This window comes from Drosophila eugracilis, unplaced genomic scaffold, assembly GCF_018153835.1.
Source record: "Drosophila eugracilis isolate 14026-0451.02 unplaced genomic scaffold, ASM1815383v1 contig_47, whole genome shotgun sequence".
Lineage (NCBI taxonomy): Eukaryota > Metazoa > Arthropoda > Insecta > Diptera > Drosophilidae > Drosophila > Drosophila eugracilis.
Window position 1 is genome coordinate 1,399,768 of NW_024573338.1, and position 23,590 is coordinate 1,423,357.

At 39.7% G+C, this 23,590-nt stretch overlaps 6 protein-coding genes across 19 annotated transcripts in view; 3 read left to right on the forward strand and 3 right to left on the reverse strand.

Annotated features, from left to right (window-relative positions):
- Nucleotides 1–6,694, forward strand: part of LOC108109461 (tight junction protein ZO-1) — a 90,435-nt gene extending 83,741 nt beyond the window's left edge. For 8 of the 13 annotated variants that reach the window (XM_041819181.1, XM_041819182.1, XM_017217959.2 and 5 more), the window contains 5 exons: nt 905–1,145; nt 1,221–1,512; nt 1,600–1,732; nt 3,090–5,287; nt 5,844–6,694. In XM_041819181.1, the coding sequence (XP_041675115.1) occupies nt 905–1,145; nt 1,221–1,512; nt 1,600–1,732; nt 3,090–5,287; nt 5,844–6,067 (3,088 nt within the window). In that variant the 3' untranslated portion in view covers nt 6,068–6,694. The other 5 variants (XM_041819184.1, XM_017217972.2, XM_017217974.2 and 2 more) reach the window with 3 other exon arrangements.
- A 112-nt stretch (nt 6,695–6,806) lies between these two features.
- LOC108109462 lies at nt 6,807–10,466 on the reverse strand. Its single transcript, XM_017217976.2, has 2 exons — nt 8,844–10,466; nt 6,807–8,788 (listed from the first exon to the last, which is right to left on the reverse strand). The coding sequence occupies exons 1-2, from the start codon at nt 10,279–10,281 to the stop codon at nt 6,861–6,863; spliced, it is 3,366 nt and encodes a 1,121-aa protein (XP_017073465.2). The 5' UTR covers nt 10,282–10,466; the 3' UTR covers nt 6,807–6,860.
- Nucleotides 10,467–10,527: 61 nt separating this feature from the next.
- Nucleotides 10,528–13,477, reverse strand: LOC108109463 (armadillo-like helical domain-containing protein 3). Of its 2 annotated transcripts, none has more exons than XM_017217978.2 (5): nt 13,261–13,477; nt 12,985–13,186; nt 12,470–12,923; nt 11,289–12,244; nt 10,528–11,235 (listed from the first exon to the last, which is right to left on the reverse strand). In XM_017217978.2, the coding sequence occupies exons 1-5, from the start codon at nt 13,312–13,314 to the stop codon at nt 10,784–10,786; spliced, it is 2,118 nt and encodes a 705-aa protein (XP_017073467.1). In that variant the 5' UTR covers nt 13,315–13,477; the 3' UTR covers nt 10,528–10,783. The 2 variants fall into 2 exon arrangements, with proteins under 2 accessions (XP_017073467.1, XP_017073466.1); XM_017217977.2 differs by having other exon boundaries at nt 12,470–12,926; nt 13,261–13,476.
- Nucleotides 13,478–13,682: 205 nt separating this feature from the next.
- On the forward strand, nt 13,683–15,007 carry LOC108109585 (iron-sulfur cluster assembly scaffold protein IscU). Its single transcript, XM_017218162.2, has 3 exons — nt 13,683–13,890; nt 14,073–14,610; nt 14,785–15,007. The coding sequence occupies exons 1-2, from the start codon at nt 13,804–13,806 to the stop codon at nt 14,448–14,450; spliced, it is 465 nt and encodes a 154-aa protein (XP_017073651.1). The 5' UTR covers nt 13,683–13,803; the 3' UTR covers nt 14,451–14,610; nt 14,785–15,007.
- On the reverse strand, nt 14,993–15,795 carry LOC108109586 (vasotab). Its single transcript, XM_017218163.2, has 3 exons — nt 15,662–15,795; nt 15,201–15,398; nt 14,993–15,142 (listed from the first exon to the last, which is right to left on the reverse strand). The coding sequence occupies exons 1-3, from the start codon at nt 15,687–15,689 to the stop codon at nt 15,084–15,086; spliced, it is 285 nt and encodes a 94-aa protein (XP_017073652.1). The 5' UTR covers nt 15,690–15,795; the 3' UTR covers nt 14,993–15,083.
- Nucleotides 15,796–17,145: 1,350 nt separating this feature from the next.
- On the forward strand, nt 17,146–21,624 carry LOC108109493 (histone acetyltransferase p300). The gene is made up of 2 exons (XM_017218030.2): nt 17,146–17,893; nt 18,768–21,624. The coding sequence occupies exon 2, from the start codon at nt 19,308–19,310 to the stop codon at nt 20,154–20,156; it is 849 nt and encodes a 282-aa protein (XP_017073519.1). The 5' UTR covers nt 17,146–17,893; nt 18,768–19,307; the 3' UTR covers nt 20,157–21,624.
- Nucleotides 21,625–23,590: the final 1,966 nt, after the last annotated feature.

Here is a 23,590-nt window from a genome sequence, read left to right on the forward strand (position 1 = left end):
CGACTGTGTCGTAAATATTCTTTTGTATCGTTTTGAATAAATTAAAAAAAAAAAAAAAAAAAATATGATAATTCCTTAATATATGTGTACCTGTGGCCCATTAGACGCTATCATCTCCATGCGCCCCATTTGCAGCACTTGCATTTGATGCACTCGCTCTCACCTTCGTCCTCGTTGTCCCACTCCCACTCACCCTCGCCCTCGTCTTTGCCCCTTCAACTGCCACCCCTGCCCATGTCCTGTGGCCTTCAGCTGACACAGCAACAGCTCTTACGTCTCTCCACTGGCGGTTATGACAGACGACCCATTGCTGCACCACGTCTGCATGCTTTGGTGGCTCCACTGCCACCGCCTGCTCTGATGTCCAGTGCCTCGGCCTACGACACGCTCGTCTAAGCAACGAATTCGAAAACGAACTTAGTTTATAGAATAATCAACGATTTTTTATATGCGAAATAGCACTCAAAAATAACCTTTGATTAAATATATATTCCTGATTCTTTGAAGTTGTATCTTTTATCCCTTAGTTTGTGGTTACATCCGTTAAGGAATGTCCTTTGGAATGTCATAACCCTTTAAGGACCCTCCAAATCTATCTTGTAAATAGAAAACTCCTTTGAGAAGTCCAAAACCCAAAGTGCAATAATCAATATTCTCACACCTGATTATCCCCCGACTTTTGTATGCCGTCTAAGCACTATATATACTTTCCATATTGCTGCCACACATTTTCTTATAATTACATGAACTTTTTCTCTCTTTCTTGCTTATGTTTTGTGCTCGCCATCATCAAATGTTTTGTCCTTAAAAAACAAAAACACAATCTCACACGCACCAAAACCACTGACACCCATACGCAACCGATCCACAATCCCAAAAACCAAACATGAACATGAATCATCAGTCGGAATAACTCTGTGACGCAAGCGGACTACACCAAGCTGCCTAAGACGGCACCCCATGGAGTGGTTCCTCCTCCGAATGTTAGTAATGGCCAAAACCAGATGAATGGCAGTGGAACGCCAAGTAGCAATGGCAGTGGACCCTTCAAGCCAGTGCCACCGCCGAAGCCCAAAAACTACAGGCCACCAGTGCAAAGTGGCGGCAGCAGTGGCAGCGGTGGCACAACTCCTTGGGAGAATGGGGTAAGTTTTGATAGTTTTTTAACAAGACATTCTTGAAGAATCTTATGCTCATCATTTTGATAAACCCCATTTCAGGACTCTGGTTCACCCCGTTCTCCGAATGGCTTCTATTATCCACCCACGCCCTCGCATCATCATTACGGCCAGCAGGCGACTCCTGGCTCACCCAGCAATGGTCATATGCAGCCACCTCCACCGCAGCAGCAGCAGCCCACATACGGTGGAAGTAATGGCAACTATGGACAGGCACCACCACCACAAGCCTATCCACAGGCCAATGGCTATAATGGCAATGGTCATCACTATAATGGAGGCAGCGGCACAGGGCCTTATATTGCCCCTCATCGCGGCATGCCACCGCCAATAGGTGGGTGGTTTTTCGAATATAAGATGCCTATTTCGTATTAAGAGGTTTCTATTCTATGATTAACTCTTGACATTACCTAATCCTCAGGAAACCTTCCACCTCACACCCCAGAACGTCATGCCCTGGACTTGGCTGGCAGTCGAGAGCAGCGTGGCTCGGCCTTTGAGCTTTATCGTAAACCGCAAATCGGAGCCACTGCTGGGCACCATCACAACATGAGGTGAGTCCATGTTAGATGCCTGTAATATCCCTACCCTCTGATAGATCCATTGCTCCTCCTCAAAGAGGAAATCCCAATTTTCCCAAAAAGGAAAACAAAAGAAAATACACACAGAAATCTCTTTGATCTCCCAACTACAATTTTCAACATTTGTGTTAACGAAAAATGTTTTATATTCTTGTGAAAATGCCATTTTTGTACTTTACAATACTCTATCGAAAATCAGTCAGCCAAACAATCAGTCAATCAATCAATCAAACAATCAAACAATCAATCATTATGCCAATATCAATCATAATTTCATACGGTTGCTGGTCATTACAAAATTATTCGATGCAAAAATTTCACGAAAAACGCACAACAACAAAAACCGATCGCATATATTACATAAATTAAATAATTATTGTATTTTGCAATAACCAAAATTATTAACCAAACCATTTAATTAAAGTTTAACAAACATTTGTAAAAAATAAAAAACACAAGCTGAGGTTGTAAAAAAGTTGAGCGCTTCACGCTTAGAAAATCAAAAATAAAAATGAGAACGAAAATAAAACATTTTTCGGGTTAACTTTTTCTACTTGCCATTTTACTACTGTACAGTACAGATTCGTATTCCACATTTCTCTATTCTTAAACTTAAACTTAAACTTAAACTTAAACTCAAACTCGTACTACTATTAACTATGATCATGCTTTTAGCTGATTGTTTTTAATTTAACACCACTTCTCGGGTATTTGAAAGTTAATCTTGATTCTAACTACGGTTCTGGGTAAATCCAACTTTTTGAATTAAAAAATCAAAAAAAAAAACAAATCATAACTAACAACAAACTACTTTAAACTAAAGTCTAAACAACTGGTAAATGGTGTTTATTTTTCTCTACAGTTTTGGTTAATTTGCAAAGTATTTAATCTGAACAATTTGGTGCGCTTATTGTGTGTCTTTAGCGAAAGTTTTGCAGGAATAAAAAGCGATTTTGTTAGGTTTGTTAAATATTTTTGTATTTTGCATTCAAATAATGAAAGGAATTTGCCTGGAAAAGTATATTTTCCGAATTTACAATGTCAGTGTCACAGAATTTCTCTTTAAAGAGTTAAAAATTTTTAAAAATTCATTTTGATTTTGGAAACTCAAGTTCAAAGCATCTTCCAAAATGTTCCCTGATGTAAGTTCTGTGACACCTTTAATAAAACCACATTCGGTGTTGAGGTTTTTCCCATGAAAATCCTTATATATACAGGGATTGCAGCTTTGACACACCACCCACAAGTCACCCCCCCTGAATCGAACCCATTCAAACCAACCTTTTGCTAATCACACACAAAAATTCCGAATCATGTAATGAATCTTTAGCGAGATGGAGCCGTACGATGAGCGCTACGATGATTACTATAACATGCCACCACCTGCCGCCCATCCAAGCCAAGGGCATCACATGCAGCGATCCCGTTCAGCCCCACGTTATCCCCACGAGCGTCCTCCACCTGCCCAAGATCCCAACTATTATGGTCACTATGGAACCTCTAGAGGTCATAGTCAGCCACGTCAGCAATATCCTCAACAATATCCCCAGCATCCGCAACAGCAGCAGTATTACGATGATCGTGGCATGGAGATGGGACCACCACCATTGCCACCACATAAGAAAAAGAAATCGGTGCTGAAGAGTCCACTGGTGGCCCTTAAGAATGCCCTGCTCAAGAGTACGAGGCCCTTGAGAAGGATGAACAGTATGGTGGAACCAGAAAGGAAACCCAAGGGTCTGCGCCGCCAGCAATCGATGTTGGAGAGAGGTGTCCAGAGACCCTACTATCCAGATGAGTATCCCACGTACCCAGCTGGCTTTGAAGAGCGTTCCCATGGACAAGGACAAGGCATGATGCCACCTCATCCGCACGATGATTACTATCAAAGAGGTGGTCATTATCCGCCGCAGCAGCAGGAGATGATGAATAGCACCTACCAGAATCTGGAGGGAGAAGATATCTATGGGAATATAGGCAACACAGTTCCTCGGATGCCGCATCACCAGGACAATGGCTATGGCTATGACCAATATGACCTCTATGCGAATCGAGCCTGTATCGATCTGGAAAGGAGGCAGGCAGAGGCAGCTGCCGCTTCTGGTGGCAGGAATGGAAGGAGAATCGTAAGGCGTCACAGCACTACCACAGCAGATCGTGGAGGAAATCCAGGACCGGCCAGAAGGCCCCAGGTCAGTCCAGGCTACGAACAAGATCCCCATGATATCTATCAGACCCGCAACGGAGCCTACATGCTGCCGGATCAACGCAGGGCACCCAATTCCGAGGTGATGACCCGCAGGAGATTCTATCCTGGAGCTGCCAATGAGCAGACCGAAGAGGAACCTCTCTATCAATCACGTCGCGAAATGCAACGGGAAATGCAAAGGAATCATCTTTATCAATCGAAACGGGAAATGCAGGAGAGGATTAGCCAAGGCAAGAGGGATATGGAACGAGAGTTTAGCCCGCAGAGTAGCAGCAGCCAGTCGGAGGCTTCCAATCCGGAAGCAATATATCAGAGTCGAAGGGAGGCCAAGGAAAGTGCCCAGAAGACGAGGGCCCAATTGAGGGATCAGATTTACCAGACTAGACGGGATGCCTTGGACAGCATGGCGGAACCGATCTACGTGTCCAAAAGGGACATGGGCCGACCAGCCCCCATCTATGAGACACGGGAAGAGAGTATCCTCCAGTCCCGGGAAAATGAAACAGATGAAAAGAAGGAGAAAGAGGGCAAAACGGAGCAGATTCAAGTGGAGATCAATGCTCAGCCAGAAGATCAGGTGGAAGATTCAACCTTAAGTCGATCTGATCTGCAGAAATCTTCAGATACGGTGATAGAGAATCCAGCAAGGGCTCCTCTTGTTCAGAACGAGGTGGATGAAGAAGAGGATGCGGAAGAGGTTGAGGAGCAGGAGGATCAGGCTGAGAGTTCAGCGGAACAGACAGAGCATCCGACGGCCATTGAGAATAATCAGCACAATGAGGGAATGCTGGCCAGTGAGACTCAAAATGTGTCGGATGATGTGTTCGAGGCGGCCGATAAGGTTTCTCCCTTGGCACCTCCACCAGCTCTGGTTCAACCGATGACCCCTCGATCCGGTCGGGCTCCCTTCCACATTTCGAATATCCTAAAACGAACAGCTCCACCTCCAAGTTCGCCCATTGGCGACAGTTGCACCTCCATCGAGACCCAGTATACATCGCAAGCCAGCTTGCCAGTGGGTCCACCAAATGCCACCAGCACCCCGTTTAGCAGTTCCATGTCATTGCCCATCGCTGGACCAGTAAATAATGCTCCTCCTCCAACTAATGGACCCTTTCCCAACCTGCCCCGTGAGCCCAGCACTTCACGTGGTTTCTTCGACTCGAATGGTGGCACATTGGCGGATAAGTTGTGGCATGTCTCCCTGCAAATCCCACCCGGAGCCATACCGCCCGGCGTGCGGCAGGAGATCTACTTCACCGTGAGCGATCCGAGAATGGGACAAGCCGTTGGTGGTCCTCCGCTGGATATGGAAAATGGTTGGTCTCTCTTTCAGCAAACACACACACACACACAATCACTCTACTCCGTATTGTATCCATCCACCAAAAACCACCGCCACTACCACAAACCCAGTGACCTTTGTCTTTGTTTTTGATTTTTTTTATTACAGCATTTATTCGTTTTTTATGTTTTTAACAATTATATTTTAAGTGATTAAGCTTTTCCCTTTGGTGGCTGGTGATTTAATGTAGTTTAACCATTAGTTTTAGTTTTATATTTTGTTACTAACTCGTAGTCTCGGCTTTCTGCATGTAATTCCATATACATCTGTACTAAATCGATGTTTTCTTTACACTTTTTCTAGCAAGAACTAGTTTTAGTTAGCCTTTTCAAGGATTTTAAGTATTACCTCAACTTGCACGTCTATTTCCAATGTCTCCAAGCGAATGTCTTTACCCACTTACACTTCCTATAACCCTACACTATTTGTTGCCACACTCGATTAAACACAACTCTTAATTGCATTTTACAATGAAATCCAAGGAAATCTTCTATATCACCAAGTAATAATCTTAATATTTACCCTCGCAGGTGAGACAATGCTGTCACCGTTGGTGATGTGCGGCCCGCAGGGCCTTGAGTTCCTGGTACCGGTTACACTCAATATACCGCACTGCGCCGGTCGAACTGCATCATTGGGTTTGGCCCTGAAGGCTACCGATAGCGAGAAGAACCTGCACACCGAGTGGGACAACATCGACCTGCCCAGCAATGCCGCTGCCCACACGGTCTCCGTCAAGGTGGATCACTTCTAATCATTAAGATTCACGGCATTCACTAACCTATAATAATCATCCGACAACTTGAACGATAAACGCAATTGTAAATAGATTCATGAAACCATAAATATATATAGTATATATATCCATAAGGCCGCAATTCCAGGGCAAACGAAATGAGCTCAGCAGAGAGGTAGACGTTAGGCATTGCTTGTAATAATTCTAATATAATTAATTTAATTCAAAAATTGTCTGTTAATTGTGCCTTTGAGTGATCATTTGGCTCTGCCTTCGAACTATAATGTCGAGCTAGTAATTAATCAATCGAATGCAAAGGTTAAATTTGTATAAAGCGACTAGAAGTTAGTTTCATAAACCGAATATTTTGTATATTTTTAAAGCAACTATGTATTTTATATATATTTACATAATTTTAATGCATTTTAAATGATATATATATTTGACATTTTATTAGATATTCGCATATTGTTTCGACCCATTATCCATTTCAATTGCATTCAAATTGTTAATCGCGTGCAAATATTGCATGTAAAAGTTATATATATATACCATAAACATTTATAAATCGTAGCGATATCCTTAGAGCATATACACGCGCCTGTATAACCAAGAAAACCACATGAAAATCATACTATAAAAATATTTATACGCATTTTTGTATTAAAGATTATACACACACGTGGCAAGTTTGGGAATAAATAAAAGAGCAACAATAATAATTATCATATACAAATTATTTATTGGTAAATTATCACTTAGGTAATGTATTTTTAATAAACAAACTTAATAATAACATTAATACATATTTCTATGAATATTTTCTTAAATAGACTCGCTTTCCCTTAATTTCCTTTATAGCTTGAGCAGCATATTTGTCTTGCATTAAATTTACATCATTATTTTGGCCATTTACAATATAATTAGAGGTATCAAAGCGTTGTGGATTTTCTTCAACCAATTTATAAAAGTCTTCTCTTAACGAAGCAACAAATAAGTTTTTGTTTATCAATAAAATTTTAGATGAAGGACATTTAACAGAAAGAAAATTATAATAATGTTCATACATAAACCACTTTGAGAGTTCCAGAACAGTAACTCCTATGTACAATGGCTTATCATAGGTTATTTTTGACTTTACTGACTGAATTGCGGCCAAATTATTAGGAAAAATCTCCACGCCGCGGAAATTATTTCTAGCAACTCGTTGTCGAAATCCTGGAGAATTCTGTCTAGATTGATAATGTGTGACTACGGTAATATCACAACGTTTTTCCACATTTTCAAGGGCTTTACCAATGATAAAGCTATTCATTGATTTCAAAAACTGCCTTTCAAATTCATTTTTAGCCAATTCCATATGATTCATATTGAAATCAATGTAAGGTTTCAACCAGGCAGTTTGATTAAAAGAAAGTACTCGATGTATCTTAGTTAGTATCAGTCCATGTTCTAAACACAATTGCAGGTGTTTCAAATGAATTATGTAATCTGTTTTGTCAGTGATTTTGGCTATAACTTGTTGATGATTTCCACCTGGAAGAACTTGATTTTCAGGGCAAAAAGGCATACTGCTATGACTGCCATGGAGGTAAGATGGATACTTGAGGTCAACTTGTAAGATGTAACCTACATCTCCATCTGAAGGATGTTCTTTAATATCTAGTTCTTCTATTTCATTGTCATTTAAAAAAGTGAAGTTGGAATATGGCAAGGGCTGACTCATGGCCCATTCACTCAGATTGTTGGCCTCAATGCTGGCTAAATAATTGGTTGGCTCTCTGGGATCAAAGTTATCCAAGTATTCATTATTCGCTGTTGCATTCTCTTGATTGCATTTAACAAGCCCACCTCGAACTGCATTCTGTAGAAAATTCAACATTTCGGGATCACTAATTAAATCTAAATTTACCTCGGTAACTTTCAACATGGCATCCCAAGCCATCGAAGGAGCTGTAACGTAATTCATTGGATCTAATCCATATGTCGTTATGCAAAGGCGTCTAAAGTCTTCAAATACATCTGCCAAAATAGTTACATCCCTTTCCAAATATACTTTTAAGTAATCTCTAATATTTTGACAATTAAAAGTATGCCAAACCTGATCAGCATTTATATAATCTTGACAATTCGAGAACATATTTTCTGGTAATACTATATTGTCTAGCTGATCAAGACTTTCTGCATTTTGAAGGTACACCTTTTTCAAGCACATCAACTCAAATTTCATATCTTTATATCTTTTTCTTAGATTTTCAAAACTATTATCATTCATACTGCTAATCAGTTTGTCTATGTTGTAACTAAAGAAATTGTTTGAGTCTAAAAATTTAATTTGAAACCGATCTTGGCCATTAATGGAACAATTAAGAATTAGCATTGTATACAAATCTTGGTTGCTGGGAATGGGTTTAACTTCTCTACCCATCTCTCTAATTAATAAATTAATATCGAATCTTGTTAGATTGTTAAAAACAACAGGGAAGAAACTATAATTAAGCCTATGTTTGGTTTTGCAGGCCACGTGGACAGGGCCCAAATAGAATCCTGCAAACTGATGGAATAACATATCTAAGGAGCATTCACTAATTTCCTCTCCGCAGACAGCACATTTTCCAAGCCTCTCCGATTCTTCATCAACGCTATCATGGTTTCGTTTTTGAAACTTCCAGTATTTGTAATAAAGCCCTCTCAATTTATCTTTCAGTGCTTGACAGAACTTCTTAATGCAATCGGAACCTAAAGAAATTTGATTAGTAAGATTAAATTGGATTACTACTAAGTTATTACTTACCATCAAAGGTGTGCATTTCATTTAAACGTGGTTCGTAGTAATGAACAATATAAAATGAAGCAGCCCACGCCTCGGACGATATAGATTCCAGGGAGGACTCTATATCCGCATATATGACAATGGGTGGGGAGATGCATTTTGAACTGGATTTAAAACTAAGTTTGGTGTTTGGTTCTGGGTAAATTGTAGATACGTAATCACAATTATGTTGTTTATTGGTTTTTAATGGGTAAAACTGCAAGCAATTTTCACAAAATCCTGGCGAATTATGGGCTTTAGAATGTTGTGAAAAACATAGTCTCTTCATGTTTGTGATGAATGCATGGTGCATCGTTTGCTCATAACAATTATTCAGGGCCAACAAGTTAATATGGCGAGATCGAGTTTTCTGTGCTCTAATTGTGGGTCCAACGATGCTCTTCCCATCATCTCCAACTTCATAGACATTAATACTGAATTCGTTGTTGTTGCTTTCAAATCGTTTAATCCCCTCTAGTTGTATTGGAAACACTATTCCAGTGAAATCCAGTCTAATCCCATCATATATGATTACATCTTGGGAAATGTCCACACCTCTATAATGCAAAGGCGAGTTTAATCTTTCTCGTTCTTGTTTTTTCTTCCCAACATTTTGGAAACTTTTATTATTATGTCTTATTAGAGCAATAGAGGCCAAAATACTCCATTTAAAACAGAAATTATCTTTATTTTTTACATTTATTAATGCATTTTTACATTTTATGGCTTTAGGGGCCGATACAAACCCAGCTGCAGGTATATGTTCCAATTTTATTGCTGTGATCTCAATAAAGTTAAAACCTTTAATTAACAAATCGTAGTTTCTGTACTGAAACTCAATGACTGAAGATCTTATGTAATCCAGAGTATCAACAAGTTCTTTGACGAGAGATCTGGTTTCATATGCTGATTTATATGGCGTAGTAAAGGCTTTGACTGTTTCACCACATTCACCTTCTTCATCTTCCTTAGCATATAATCCATGAACCTTTAAATTAAACTTTATTGATCTGTACTCGCCCAGGCAGAAAATCAAAACTTTAAGAATGTCATTATCGCACTGATTTATCACGTCCTGAAGAACAATCTCTCTGTTTTTGGCGTAAACTCGAAACGTTTTTATAGGAAAATTAGACTGCATCGGAATTTCAGAAATATTAGCACTATTTTGTATATCCGAAGCCGCTGAAACTCTTTGTTTATCTGTTAATATATGACGCATTTCCATATCCGAAGGAATGCACCTTTTGTTATTGTCTGCTTCTTTGGATAACAGTATCTGGTTTTGCGAGTTCATTGTTGATTTTCCCATTATAATATCAAAAGCATTACGCTGACCCACACAATATTTATAATGTGTTTCGAATTCCACAAAGCTGACATTCTTTAAGCACACATCACAAGTTATTAAGGTTTCCATTATTAAGATATATGAACTAATTCGAATTTTAGGCAAAAATTAATAAAAACTAATATTCTTTTCGTTTAACCACCGTCGTAGTTTCAAGAAAACTGAGGACCTTTTTCAAAGTTATCTTCATATATATGTTCATAAATGCAGGTACCTGAACGACTCGTACCTCCGTAAAAGATAAAAAAAACAGGTCCTCGTTAGACCCTTTCTGATCCTTTCAGATTATCGTGAAAAAAACGTGACAAGGTGCCATTTTTGTAGCATATTTTATATACACGCAATATATTTTGTATACGTATGTAAAAAACTTGCACAGAATATATATGTTTTCCCTTTAAGTGCACTGCTTCACAACAAAATCTAACAAAGACCCGCAAAGCACTTTAAATCTTACAGATTACATCGAGTTTATGCTTCTAGAGATTTGATTATTTAAAATACTATTACAAAACTAAGCAAAAGAAACAATTAAACAGTCTGATAGTCTGTCGAGGTCCATATTCACTTTCTACGTGGCAGGCGTGGCTTTTACTTCTGGCACTACTGTTGCCGTAGTTGCAGTAGGGGTTCCCGCTGAGCTGGATGTTATTGAGGCGGTGAGGAGTACCTCCTGGTCGGGTATTACGGATACGGCCTCCTTTACATATCCGTAGATGTGCTTGCGCGTATCATTGACAACATCACGAACCATCAACTTAAAGAAATTGGTATGCAAAGGCGCCTCGGCATAACGTTCGTACTGATCCAGGGAATCTTGCAGTTTTAGCGTGAGGTCGTAGTTCTTGCGCACCACATCGAGTATTTGCTCCTCCGTGGGCGTAGAAAGCCCCTGTTCAGCAAGCCATTCCTTAATCTTGTTTTGGAAGTGCTTCACAATGGCCAGTATATTAACCAAGGCATTCAGTAGCTTGATAACATCGTCTTTGTATTCGCAGTCTGGCATCGTTGTATAGCGAAGAACTAAAAATAAAATGATTAGCTTGGTTACTATAATTAGGACTTAAAACCCTTACCCATTGCATGTATTTCCGTGAAGACCTTCTCCTCGCGGTTCAGTTCGTAGTACAGTTCATCATAACTATTTGTGGTGGCCAGGAAAGTGTCGCCGTAAGTGATAAACAGATTGAAAATATTCACCACCTGCAGCGACAAATGGAATATGTTGCACTTCTTGACCAGCGTTTGTTCCTGGTTGACGAGAAACCGTAGCAGGCCAATTAACGCCGACCAGAGTTCCTTCCATGGATAATTCAGACGGACTCGGCATCTCTTCTGGTAGCACAAGATTCGATGGATAACGCCAATACAGAGCAAATACAGCTCCATGGGGAACTTCTTCATCAAGTGTGAAACAATGAACTCCACTAGCAGATCCAATAGAGTGGCAGCCAATGGCTGAGATTTGCCAACTCGATCCACATTCAACTTGCGATGACGCATCTGTGCCCGATGCAGCATTACCTTAAAGGTGAGATTGCTGTCGTGCATCATCGAGTTGGCGTACTGATCCTCTGCAATGCAGGTGAGGATGAGGAAACACAGCTTCAAATTGGCAATACTTGACTCGTTCTTGTTATCCTGCATTACGATGGAGCAGTATTGAAAAACGGCCACCAGCAGATTAGTGGGATACTGGGTAATGTCTATGATGGGTGCATTGGATAAATCCGGCACAGGTTGAGCCAGACTCAATGTGTTACTCGGTGAGGGCGGGGCACTGGACTCCGCCTGCGTGTGAGCCAAAGTTGTGATGAAGTTCCTGTTCAGGTGCACTGCCTCGTAGAGAGCAAGTAGGAGGCCATTGTTAGCCTTAATCTGCTGCACTCGTTCGCATCCCTCATCCGAGACAAACATGTTGCCCACAATATTCGACAGCGATGAGAACCAGGAGGATGACTGCACATTGTTAAGGCTCTGAATGTACTGACGACAAAAGTCAATCAGCGACTGTGATATCATTTGGCCATAACTGGAAATATGATAAAGTTAGATTACTGTCGAAATTAGATAAAACAGCTCGTGGCAAGTTGTCAACTTAATGACGTCAACCAAAGCAGCTGCCACATGCATAAACTATATGTTGAGTTAATCTATCTATCTACATATTTGGTTGACCTAGTTTTATTCAAAAAATTGGTTTAGGGAAAAGGCACTTATTTTTTAACCTGATTGCTAGATGGGTTAGATTACTCACCCGTTCAGAGCCAGTTCATCGGCGAGTATGGAGAGCTGAACTACGTAGGGATTAGTGGCTTCGTGCTTACGATAATTCACAAGGATTGTGAGCAGAATGACGATATCGTGTCCGTGCTGAGTACGGAACGTAGGATCGCTGAGTAACCGGACGAAGGCGTCGAACAGGCTGTGATTCATCAGGTGCTCGAAGAGAGCATTCTGGTTAACATTATCCGTTCCTGTAACTAGAACCTGCAGCAGTTTGAGGCACATAAACCGAGCATTCTCGGGCACATCTCCCAGCAGGATGCGATTGCAATACTGCATGAGTAGCTTCAGCCACTCGTCCATCTTCTCGTGGCCGAAGATTTCATTGAGGATGTTGAACGTGGGATCTGCGTTGGACTTTTTGAAGATCCCATAAAACAGAGAACAGAGCGTTTGCAGACTATTACACAGGCGTTTCGGATGGTCTTCTGGTGGAAAATAAAGAATTATAGTTGGGTTGTGTTATGTAGGTCCCACTGATCTAACCCGTGTCTAGCATTTCGATGCACCTCTGGAAGAGAGTGTTCAGGTTCGGTTTGACCAGCTGCAACTGGTCACTGTTAAGTTTTCCGATCTCATTCTCCAGAGCCTCGAAATTGGGCTGCAGCAGGAAGAACTCGTTCCAGAATTCTGGACTCTCGCTGCTGGGATCCTCGCCCCGGCACAACAGCTCGTATATGTAGACCACCTGCAATGGTATCCAATTAGCCATGCAAAACACGAATCACGGAGGGCGGAGACCGAGAAACCCTCTGAACTAACCTTCTCCTTCGGCCGCTTAGTAGAGCCGCTGCCACTTCGCTTCCGTGAGGTCATGACTGGATGTGTATATTATATTAACCTAGGGGATTCGTTTCAGAATCTCATAGTCTGCTGCTGTAAAAATATAGGAAGTTGGCAGAAATAGTGGACAATATTTAACTTTTGATTAGGGCCGTAGATGTGAGCAGGCGAAATACCAGCCCAACGGTCTCACTGCAATGCAGCATTGCCATCCCAAAGTATAATTCAAAATACAATTACCAACTTGTTTTATTTAAAATATTTTAAATCATATAAATTTTTAATACAAAACTAATATAAATTGATGTTTTTAAAGATGTATAAATTATTAATAGTTGGTATAAAAAAGAAAATGACCTTCCATCGGCACCGATGTATGCGTGATTTCCAAGTGTCTCCAGAACGGTCACACTCGTTAACAGCTGTTTCAACACGCAGTATTCCGTGTTTTTACGTTCTCTTCGAATTTCACAACAATTGGTCTTTTTATTGATTTATTTGTGTGACAATTACTAGTTCAACATGTCCCTGGTGCGAAACTCCTCCCGGTTGCTGCGTTCGCAGTTGAAGCGAGTGCAGAGTGTGCCGGTAGCATTGTATCATGAAAATGTAAGTTAAATCATACCCCCACCAGTTTGCGATTGCCGCGCTGAAAGTTCTTTCGTAATATCTAGAAGCTATATATTATAGACTTTGTTGTCGTTTTGATAGACAGCGTTTCAGGAGGCACGCAAATTGATAAGAGCGATAATAGCACCCCCAATGACTAACCAACTCATTTTTGTCGACAGGTCGTTGAACACTACGAAAACCCGCGCAACGTGGGATCTCTGGACAAGAAGGATGTTACTGTAGGCACCGGCCTCGTTGGAGCTCCCGCATGTGGCGATGTGATGAAATTGCAGATCAAGGTGGACGAAAACGGCAAGATAATAGATGCCAAGTTCAAGACCTTTGGTTGTGGATCGGCCATCGCCAGCAGCTCTCTGGCCACCGAATGGGTAAAGGGAAAGTCCATCGATGAGGCCGGCAAACTTAAGAACACGGACATCGCCAAGGAACTGCGCCTACCACCCGTCAAGCTTCACTGCTCCATGCTGGCCGAAGATGCCATTAAGGCGGCCCTGGCTGACTACAAGGTCAAGCAGCAGAAAAAGGAGGCCAACTAAGGGGCAGAACGGAATCTGTGAATGTAGTGGAGCGTATCTCTGAACAGCCACTAAAAAAACAACTATATATGTAATCTACCATACAATACAATACCATATACTATAAAGATACTTGGCATTAGGTCGTAGTATGCGATTATTCGCTAGAGCTCTGTGAGTGGTGAGTCAATTAGAGTGAATACAGTGGAAAGCAGTTAAAAGGAACTATATGTTCAGTAATATGATAAATATTAATATTCAAATTTTATTGGCGAATGATTAGTTTCTCTTAAACCTTATCAACTGCACTTAAACTACTCGTGCCAACTGATTAATACTTTGATTTTGATTGCAGATTGGCCGCGTGACTGCTGATAAGTGCATAGGGGTATAGAATACGACTTTCATTGATACTAACGGATAGCAGGAACTGATCTTGTATGAATGCATGTCAACGTGTGTGTTTTTTAAGGGGAATTCTAAGTAATCCCAAGAGCTAATTAAATTATCTGTTCTGTTATGCTAAATCTAAGCTTGCTTTGAAGAGAAATAAAACGTTCCCGTTGGAATAAAAATTACGTAAACACTTTATTGCACCATTAGTAAAATTTGTTCAATTATAAATACGCGTTGATATTAGACTGCACTCTGTATTTAAGAGAGACGAACGCTCACTCCGCCACCGCACTCGCCCTTGGACTTCTGCTCGTATGCTGTGAATTGTCAAATTGGATTACATACATTGCATGGATAAAGTGTACTAGCTCTTACGATCGTCGGCGTGCTGGCAGTTGTAGTTGGACATAACGCAAGGGCTACCAAAGGTGATCAGTTTCTCCTTGCTGCTATTCTTGGCCTTAGCGCAAATGGGATCGTAATCATCGCCGCAAGATTTTCTGCAACTGTCGACTGCCGGCTTCTTGCTGTCCTTGGCCGGAGAAGCCACCACAAATGCCAACAGGCACAAAGCTAAATTATCGTAGTTTGGCAAATTTGTATTATTTTCAAAATTAAAATATTAAAAGGAATATGTTAAAGTGATCTGTTATTTCAAAGTTCATTTTAGGGGAAAATTTAGTTACGTTCATTAACTAACTTAATGACAATGGGTTGGTGTTAATAACTATAAATTAGTTTTCTAATTTTTATAGCTTTCAATTGTTTCTTTTTATCTCAATGTTACACTCTTTTTGTATATTTATACAGGTGTTAAGTCGTAAATGGATATTTACCTAGAAAAGCAAACAGAGCGAAACGCATTTTGAATAACAAACAAAATTTCCACGAAATCAAAAATGTACACAATTTAATCGCAAAAACCGGCTTCAAGTCGCGTTAGAAATGAACTGAATTTGAGGCAACGAGATTGATCACCTTTATATACGAAGCCGGGCTCATGAACAATAGAAAACAAGCACAGATACAGCTACAGAATATATAGGTGGACAGTCAGGCGACAAATATATGTATGTGTGCTGGGAATCGTATCGCTCACCTCAACCCACACAATCGGGGACTTATGTGTATTAAAAACAAACAAGTAAACATAAAGTGCACTTGCTTATATGAGTACCCAGCCAGCGGGATAACAATGGTGGGTCAACGAGATGATAATGATGATGCTCTGGCAGTTCTGCCCCCGCCAGATGGCAATTCGGATAGATAATGGGTTTGATCAGGCTGGATCTGAGCATGGGCGGTGTTTGAGTGACACACGTCGCCGGTTAAAAGCGGTTCTCATTATTCTCTTTTCTATATCCAATTTGCGGGACATCCCAGGGAAATCCTTACAAATCTATGCTTTAATACCAAAGGTCCCCATTTAAAAATTTATAAAAACGCAGAAACTAAAGTGAATAGATTTTATTTTCTTTTGAAAAGATATACAAATTTTTCAAAATTATTACCTCACTTTTTGTTTAGATCAAAACCTTAAATAATAATTTAAATTACACTTTTTACCTTTAGTGACAGTTTATTTCTCTATTTAGTAGGTTGTGCAACTGTAACATATGACAATAAAATTGCAAAGGCGTTGAATTCAATTTAAACGTCAACCATTAAAATTAAGATATTATACCCAAAAGGGGGAAGTTGTCAAAATTTAATTGGCTTAATTTTGTGTTTAAATGACTCAATTTCAAATTGCATACGTGCCTCTGAAAAGAACGTGATGTATCTGTGGATCATAAATGTTTTTAGTTTGCGATTACTAATCCTTTTGTTACTTATAATTATATATAATTTGGGCTTTCTAACAAATCATGGTGATCGTTAGTTAGTGATCATTAGTTCGCTGGAATCCAAATTCGACTTTAAAATTGGTTTACAAAACATAACCCTAAAGCAGATTAAGAGCTAATGAATTTTATAAAAGTACTCAAAATATGACCGGACAGCTGTCGTTTATTACCTATTTCAAATTTGCCGGGCTCTAGAGGTTTTCTTAACAGCAGATGCGGCAACTCTGTTAGGTAACTGTCGATAGCAGGTAGCGGAAATATTTTTGGAAATGTCTGTTAGTTAACATGATGTGAATGACTAGCGCTATTGCGGGCGATAAGAAAAACTAAATTGTTATCGGTGGTATTTTTTAGGGTCATATCACATCTAGGACGTATTTCTAGTATATTTTGTGGTATTTTCCTCAATGGCCACGATTAAAAAAAATAGTGGGAGGGTTTTGCGGTATATAAGCCCGAGCACCCGTGCGCCTGTGTGAGTCATGGTGGAAAATTCGAGGCAAGCGTACCGATGCGCAAAGAACAAGCATAAGCGAAGAAGATAAAGATATCGATTAAAATTTCTGCTACAAAAATAAATATATATGTAACGCATATTGTAAATGTCCTAAGTTAAGTGATATAAATCAAATATTTGTGTAACGTTTAATATTTTAATACGCGTCGAAGTACAACGAGTGAGGCTACAGAAAAGCACACGGAAAAAACGGAGTACTTGGCGAGCGAAAAAATAACGGAAATAAAAATTCGAAATAAACGCTGCGCAATAGACGGTGGTGTACATAAGAGTTTAAACAAAATCCGAATCAGAATCAGTTGAAAGTGTGATTTTTTTGAGCCTTTGTCTGTAAGTGAAGAGAAAGCTTTAAGCGGAATTACATCTATATATATATAAATATATAAATACGAAGCCAGCCCGTCGCCATTTTGAAAGTGATTTTACAATACACACACACATATATATACACAGCTGCGAACACATACACACATAATAAACCCCATCTAAAGTCCGAAAAAACCAACAAAAAACAAACCAAACCAATTTTCCGCAACATTTTAAAGTGAATAAAGCTAAATCAAGGAAACTTTTAAAACAAACTCAACCCATTTTGTATATAACGCTTGTCGAAAAATCGGAATCTGTATAACGAAGTGGCTGAGAAAACTGCGACACACACACAAACGCACACTCGTTAGTGTGAGAAGGTCTACGGCAAAAAAGTAAGTCGCAATTGTGTTAGTTATCGTTGTGCGTGTGTGTATGTATGTGTTGATTCATTAATTCAGGTATTCTCGCAAAATGTATGTACGTTCGTATGTATATATCTGGGTCCGACCCTCTGACGTCCCCAGTTTGCGAGAATAGCCAAACAAACACCTTTTGTTGACGTAAATAGCACACACGGACTGCACAAATACACACACGCACTACTTACATGTACGCGATAATGCAGCCGTTACGTAGTTAGCACTACGTTACAGGTTGTTGCTACCTGGAAATCTAATCGTTACATGTCTTATTTCCCCTTTTCGGGTTTCCCGTTTCTTATTATACATACATACAAAAGCGGTCAAAATAATAGAACAACTTTGTTTTTCTTTTGAAAAGGTATTTCTTTTGTTATTCAAGATTTTCTTGCATAAATGCAGTTATATACTAATGCTGTTTCAGAGGGTATACAATTACCTTTTTTCAATCCACTTTTATGCAGCTGTAGTGACCCTTTTAACCCTTAAATATAGTTGTATATCAACAAATAGGGGTATATTTCTTTGATTTGCATAAGTTCTCCCGTAATTAGTTTTGTAACAGATTTAATTTTGAAATGGCCGACATCTATCTTACGAAACAATCGAGAATAATAAGTTCATATGCCCTAGAATACATTTTTTTCTGGTCTTTATTAATAATATTTCTGTATTTCATTAAACCCCGAATAGCGACTATCGAAAAAGTTTTCCTTTAATTGTAGGTTTATACAGAAATTCGATGCTGTTTCTAATATTTTGACCATAAAAATGTAACCCACATGTATCGCACCAAATGCTCAATGTGTTTTTTCGCTTTTTTCCATTCTTTTTCTAACAAAAACAGGATCAGCACGGCTTGTAATGCAAGAGGAGCAGTTGAATCAGCGGAGAACAGAGAAGAGTTTGCGAAATTATAGCTAAGAATAGCTTAAACAGAGTAAAAGAGATAAATCAACAGACTGATAATCAATACATAACGTTACAAGTAAAACTAAATAAAGTAAACAGCAGCTGTACATAAACATAAACGCGAGAACCAGGAGAAGTGGAAAAGCAGCTACGTGCCCAGCCGCCCGTCGCCCTTTTCGTTTTAATTTTTGGAAGAGGGCATCTCTCATCTTCGGCGATTATCAGCAACCAAAGAAAACAGAGCGGCGCAGCTAGATCAACATCATCTCAATAGCGGCAGCAGAAGGAGTTTGGTTTCGATTTATAAAGAATTGATTTAAGTGCGTGTGATATTTAACGTTAAGCATTAATTTAGCGAAATAACCAAAAACAAAAAAGGCAAAACAGCAGAAATTTTAATAAGAGGAAAGTGATCAAGAGAGAGAGAGAAGAGTAAGAGAGATCGATTCAGAGATCGGAAAGCGAAGAAATTACTATGACATACTCGCACAATAGCGTTAGGAATAACATCAGAATGACAACCGCATCGGCCACCAAGTCCATACGATTAAAAAAGGGAGCCTCATCAGGGACCTCCGCATCCAACTCATCCACCCCCTCGCCCACATCCCCACCCGTGTCCCCTACATCCGTATCAGCATCCGCACCAGCAACGCCCTTGGTAACTGCACATTCCAACAGTATTGCCAGCAGTACAAATAACACCCACTTCCTGAGCTCCTCGCCCACGAGTCTGGGTCTTGGCCTGGGACTTTCCTCCTTGGCCACGCCCCCCAACCAGAGGCAGCGGCAACTCCAGTCCCAATCCCAGTCGACCGGATCCAAGGGCAAGCAGCAGCAGCAGCGCCAGTCGCCGCAGCAGCAGGGAGGCGGTGGCTTCTTCTTTGCCAACAACAACCGACGAAACGGAGGAGGACGTTCGCCCCAGGGAGCGATTCAGGTGCGCCAGTCACCGGCCACCATTTTGGGTGGAGGCTTTTCGCCGGGAATCGCCGGAGGATCGGCTCGCAAGCAGAGGAAGAGTCCTCCATTGGGTGGCAAGATTTCGCCCCAGCAGCAGATGCAAATGCAGCAGCAGCACCCACTCATACCCACCGCACTGACGCATTTCGCGGGCAGCAAGTGCTTCGATGCACCAGCTCCAACGGCGCTGCCCAAGCCGCCCCAGCACTGGACGCTAACCAGGTCGGAGGGAAAGTTTCCCATGGCGATGCCGTCGATGCCCAAGTTCCAGGTGCCGATGCAGACTGGCCGCTCGAAGCGGAACCTCCTCGATGACTTCGACACGCACAACCTGAAGCTGCTGCTCAATGTGCAGTCGTAACACCACTGGTGCTGGAGGATCAGTGTCTGGAGCAGCGAAGCAGGAACAGGATCTGGAGCAGGATCTGGATCTAGAGCTGGATCTGAGGATGGATCCGGAGGACCGACTTGAATGGCTTGAACACCCGGTGGACCCCGAACCCGTCAATGAGTTGCGAAAAAAAAATCGAAATGAAAATAAAACAAACAAAAAAAATTAACAAAAATATAAAACAAAAAATGCAAAATGAAAAAACCTTTACAAAAAAAGCGAAAACATTTCAACTGGAAAATTGAACTTTTTTAAACAAAAAAAAAAAAAAAAACAAGAGTAATGTTTGTGATCTCAAGTGTGTATCATGAAACAATAAAACCAATTTGAGAAGCTATAAAGAGAAAAGCGAAAACTGTTTCAAGGAAAACTGAAAGTAAACAAAATACAAATACACAAACAACTGTCCTCACACAACCGACCGACAAAAACAACATCAACAACGACAAAGAGAACAAATAAACACAGCAAAAAAGATGCAAAATTCCCCGCTATATAGAACAATAACCCCCCTTATACTCCACCACTGTCAACTTCAATGCGCAAACTTTATAGAGAAAGCCAATCGACAAGCTGCAACCAGTACAACAACTACAACAACAGCAAACGGAAGCCTGGCTAAAGTCTAAGAGAAACCAAATCGAAAGAGAGGACAAAGGAGGAGGAAAGCCGAAGAGGAAGGAGAACTTTATATGTCTAACAACGGATACTTCACAACTGAACATTGTTTTAAACGTGATACGCAAATAGACTTGAAAATTAATTAATAAGTAAAATTATAAATATAATAATATTTATGAGTAATTCAAAAATATGGACGCTAGAAGCGCAACATAACGTACAGTTTATGTTTATCCCCCGAAAAGCGGACAAAATGTGCAACGTACCTTAAATGTTGATAAAGAATAAAGAATAAATGCAGAAGGCAGAGCAAAAGCAAAAGCTAACAGAGTATATTCAAGAGACACGATAATATCTAAATAACTAAATAATAATAATAATAATAATACAACTACTATAAATCGTATACCCACCAAATCACAAAGACTAATTCAAAAACAAAAACTCAACGACAAAAACTCAACGCAGCCGCCGCAGCAGAGCTACAGCAGCCAGAGCCGCAGCGCAAAATGCATTCAACTTGCCTATGAAAGAACATCTATAACAACTCTCCTCTACCTTAAGATATATTGATCCACTATTGTATTGTAATTTTTGACCTACCTAGATACTTCCATTACTTTTAGTTTTACGTCGCGATAGAGAAGCAATTGCCCAAAAAATACTGAGCTACATATGCGAACATGTGTAATTATTCTTAAACTGTAATTGCGAAATGGCTTTAAAAAATTCTAATTTAAACATTCTTGAATTGTACATAGAAGAAGAAGGAGAACAACGCTAAAATGTTCAAATAAAATTTTCTAAAAACGATAAATCGATAAACAATAAGAATAAGATCGATCAGCACTTGTAAATGTGGTAGTAGAACGCGATCGGCGCAAGCAAGATTTTATTTATTCCAAAATATGTTTGATCTTGCGCCTAAAGCGGAAACAATTGTGAAAACAACTAAAAAACAAACGAAACTATATAAGTTGCAATCCCCAAAGCAAAGGCTTTACATGAGGAAAAGATATAGATATCGCGAGATGAGGATGAAGAAATGAAAACTACTTTATGTAAACTATTCGTTGATGCTCAATACTGAAACACTTGAACCCAGTACCTTATTTTCATTATTAGCATTACTTATTAATTGTTAATATTAATATGTATGTAAATTATTTAAGCAACCCCCCATCCCACACTTCCTGTTCCCGTTCCCAAAACCAATCCAAAGTTATTTGTATTTTGCGTAGAAAGAGGCAGCGAGGCAGTGAGTTTTGTTATGTGTTTTTGCCAAATGAATTGGCCCCGAAGTGATAAGCCAAAAACAAAAAGAACCCCCAAAACGTAATTGATAGTGGAAATACCCAGAAATAAGAACACATTTGAGTTTTGTTTACGCATATTGTTTAACTTCCTGAAACAGCTAAATTATGAAGAAAGAACGAAAGAGAAAGAGAGAGAGAGAGAGAGATAGAGAAAGATGAAACTATAACAAAACACTCGATGATAGTTTTAAAACAAAATGTTGAAAAGCCAAAAAAGTCAAGTACTGTTTAGGTTTACTGAGCAAGTTGTCATATATTGGTAGCTTTAAAGCTTGTATCTTCAAGTTACACTACAAGTACACCCCATACATACACCCACTACTTAGAGTATTGAACTGAGCGAAGGTCACTCGAGCAGTGCTCGGGAAATCCCCAGCTCGTCCCCTCCACCCCATTTACCCACGCCCGCCCCATATAAAATACACACCCCACAGATGAACTCTAAACTTGTCGCGCAGAATTTTGCATTTTTTTAAAGTGTAAGCTAAACGTTTGTTACTTACTGGACGTCAGTTTAAGCCGAGAACAGCTTAGATTTCATTGAAGCAGGAAAGATACAAAACTCCTAATTGTAAAAGTTACAAAAAAAGAAAACAGAAAACCATTAAAAACAGACCAAAACAGGGCCAACATCCGCCTGCTCTGCCTTGGACCGTGGACACAAACGTTACGGCCCGCCGACTTTTTCAACACCAATCAGTACAAATTAATTTCCATTTCAAAGTTCGGAGCCCGAAACAAGACCGCGGAGCTCTCCATGCGAGTCCAAGGCGTTTGTGCCCCCAACCAAGGCAACTGCGGATCGGCCCCTGAAGAGAAATTTAAATTCATGTTTATTTTAAATTTAAAGCGTAACGACGACGATTCGACCAAGTTCGAATATTATTTTTAACCTCTTTATTTAAGCCGAAATATATGATTCGTCGTTCAAAAAACAACATAAAACAAAACAATGAAAAGAAAGCAACCAAGCACTATGTATTTTTTTTAATTTCTCCATTGATCTAATTTACAATTTAATTTGCAATTTTTTGTGATACTTTGCTATATTTTTAAACCTGGTATATATACAAATTAAAAACGAACACAACTGAAGAGAAAATGTTTAATTAATTAAAGAACCCACACAATTACCTTAAATGGACCATTATTAAGACGAATGTGCGAACATGAAGAGCTAACTCGCCATTCAATATTGTAATTATAGAAACGATTGTGAATAAAAATCTGAGAAAAATTGTAAAGCAATATTGGAATTGTGTTAAATCCAAGTCAACTTTTAACATTTGAATGAAGAAGATGAAAAAACGAAATCCCCACAAAACCAACCAACCAACAACAAAACAATAGAAAAAAAAATCAAATAAACAATTGTACATGGCTTTCGTAAAGTAATTTATTAAAGCTTTGTATAATTAACAAAAAAAAAAACCTCAAATTTGTGTTTTCATTTGCGTTATCACGTAC

What these genes read in the sequence shown, in the direction of transcription:
- LOC108109462 (XM_017217976.2), bottom strand. Translation starts at nt 10,281, where the DNA reads ATGGAAACCTTAATAACTTGTGATGTGTGCTTAAAGAATGTCAGCTTT. An exon ending in TGAAATGCACACCTTTGATG is followed by an intron (nt 8,789 to 8,843) that starts GTAAGTAATAAC and finishes AAATTTCTTTAG; the next exon opens with GTTCCGATTGCATTAAGAAG.
- LOC108109463 (XM_017217977.2), bottom strand. Translation starts at nt 13,314, where the DNA reads ATGACCTCACGGAAGCGAAGTGGCAGCGGCTCTACTAAGCGGCCGAAG. An exon ending in GATGAACTGGCTCTGAACGG is followed by an intron (nt 12,245 to 12,469) that starts GTGAGTAATCTA and finishes TCATATTTCCAG; the next exon opens with TTATGGCCAAATGATATCAC. An exon ending in CACGGAAATACATGCAATGG is followed by an intron (nt 11,236 to 11,288) that starts GTAAGGGTTTTA and finishes TTTTATTTTTAG; the next exon opens with TTCTTCGCTATACAACGATG.
- LOC108109585 (XM_017218162.2), top strand. Translation starts at nt 13,804, where the DNA reads ATGTCCCTGGTGCGAAACTCCTCCCGGTTGCTGCGTTCGCAGTTGAAG. An exon ending in TAGCATTGTATCATGAAAAT is followed by an intron (nt 13,891 to 14,072) that starts GTAAGTTAAATC and finishes TTTTGTCGACAG; the next exon opens with GTCGTTGAACACTACGAAAA.
- LOC108109586 (XM_017218163.2), bottom strand. Translation starts at nt 15,689, where the DNA reads ATGCGTTTCGCTCTGTTTGCTTTTCTAG. An exon ending in CGCTCTGTTTGCTTTTCTAG is followed by an intron (nt 15,399 to 15,661) that starts GTAAATATCCAT and finishes ACGATAATTTAG; the next exon opens with CTTTGTGCCTGTTGGCATTT. An exon ending in CTGCCAGCACGCCGACGATC is followed by an intron (nt 15,143 to 15,200) that starts GTAAGAGCTAGT and finishes GACAATTCACAG; the next exon opens with CATACGAGCAGAAGTCCAAG.
- LOC108109493 (XM_017218030.2), top strand. Translation starts at nt 19,308, where the DNA reads ATGACATACTCGCACAATAGCGTTAGGAATAACATCAGAATGACAACC.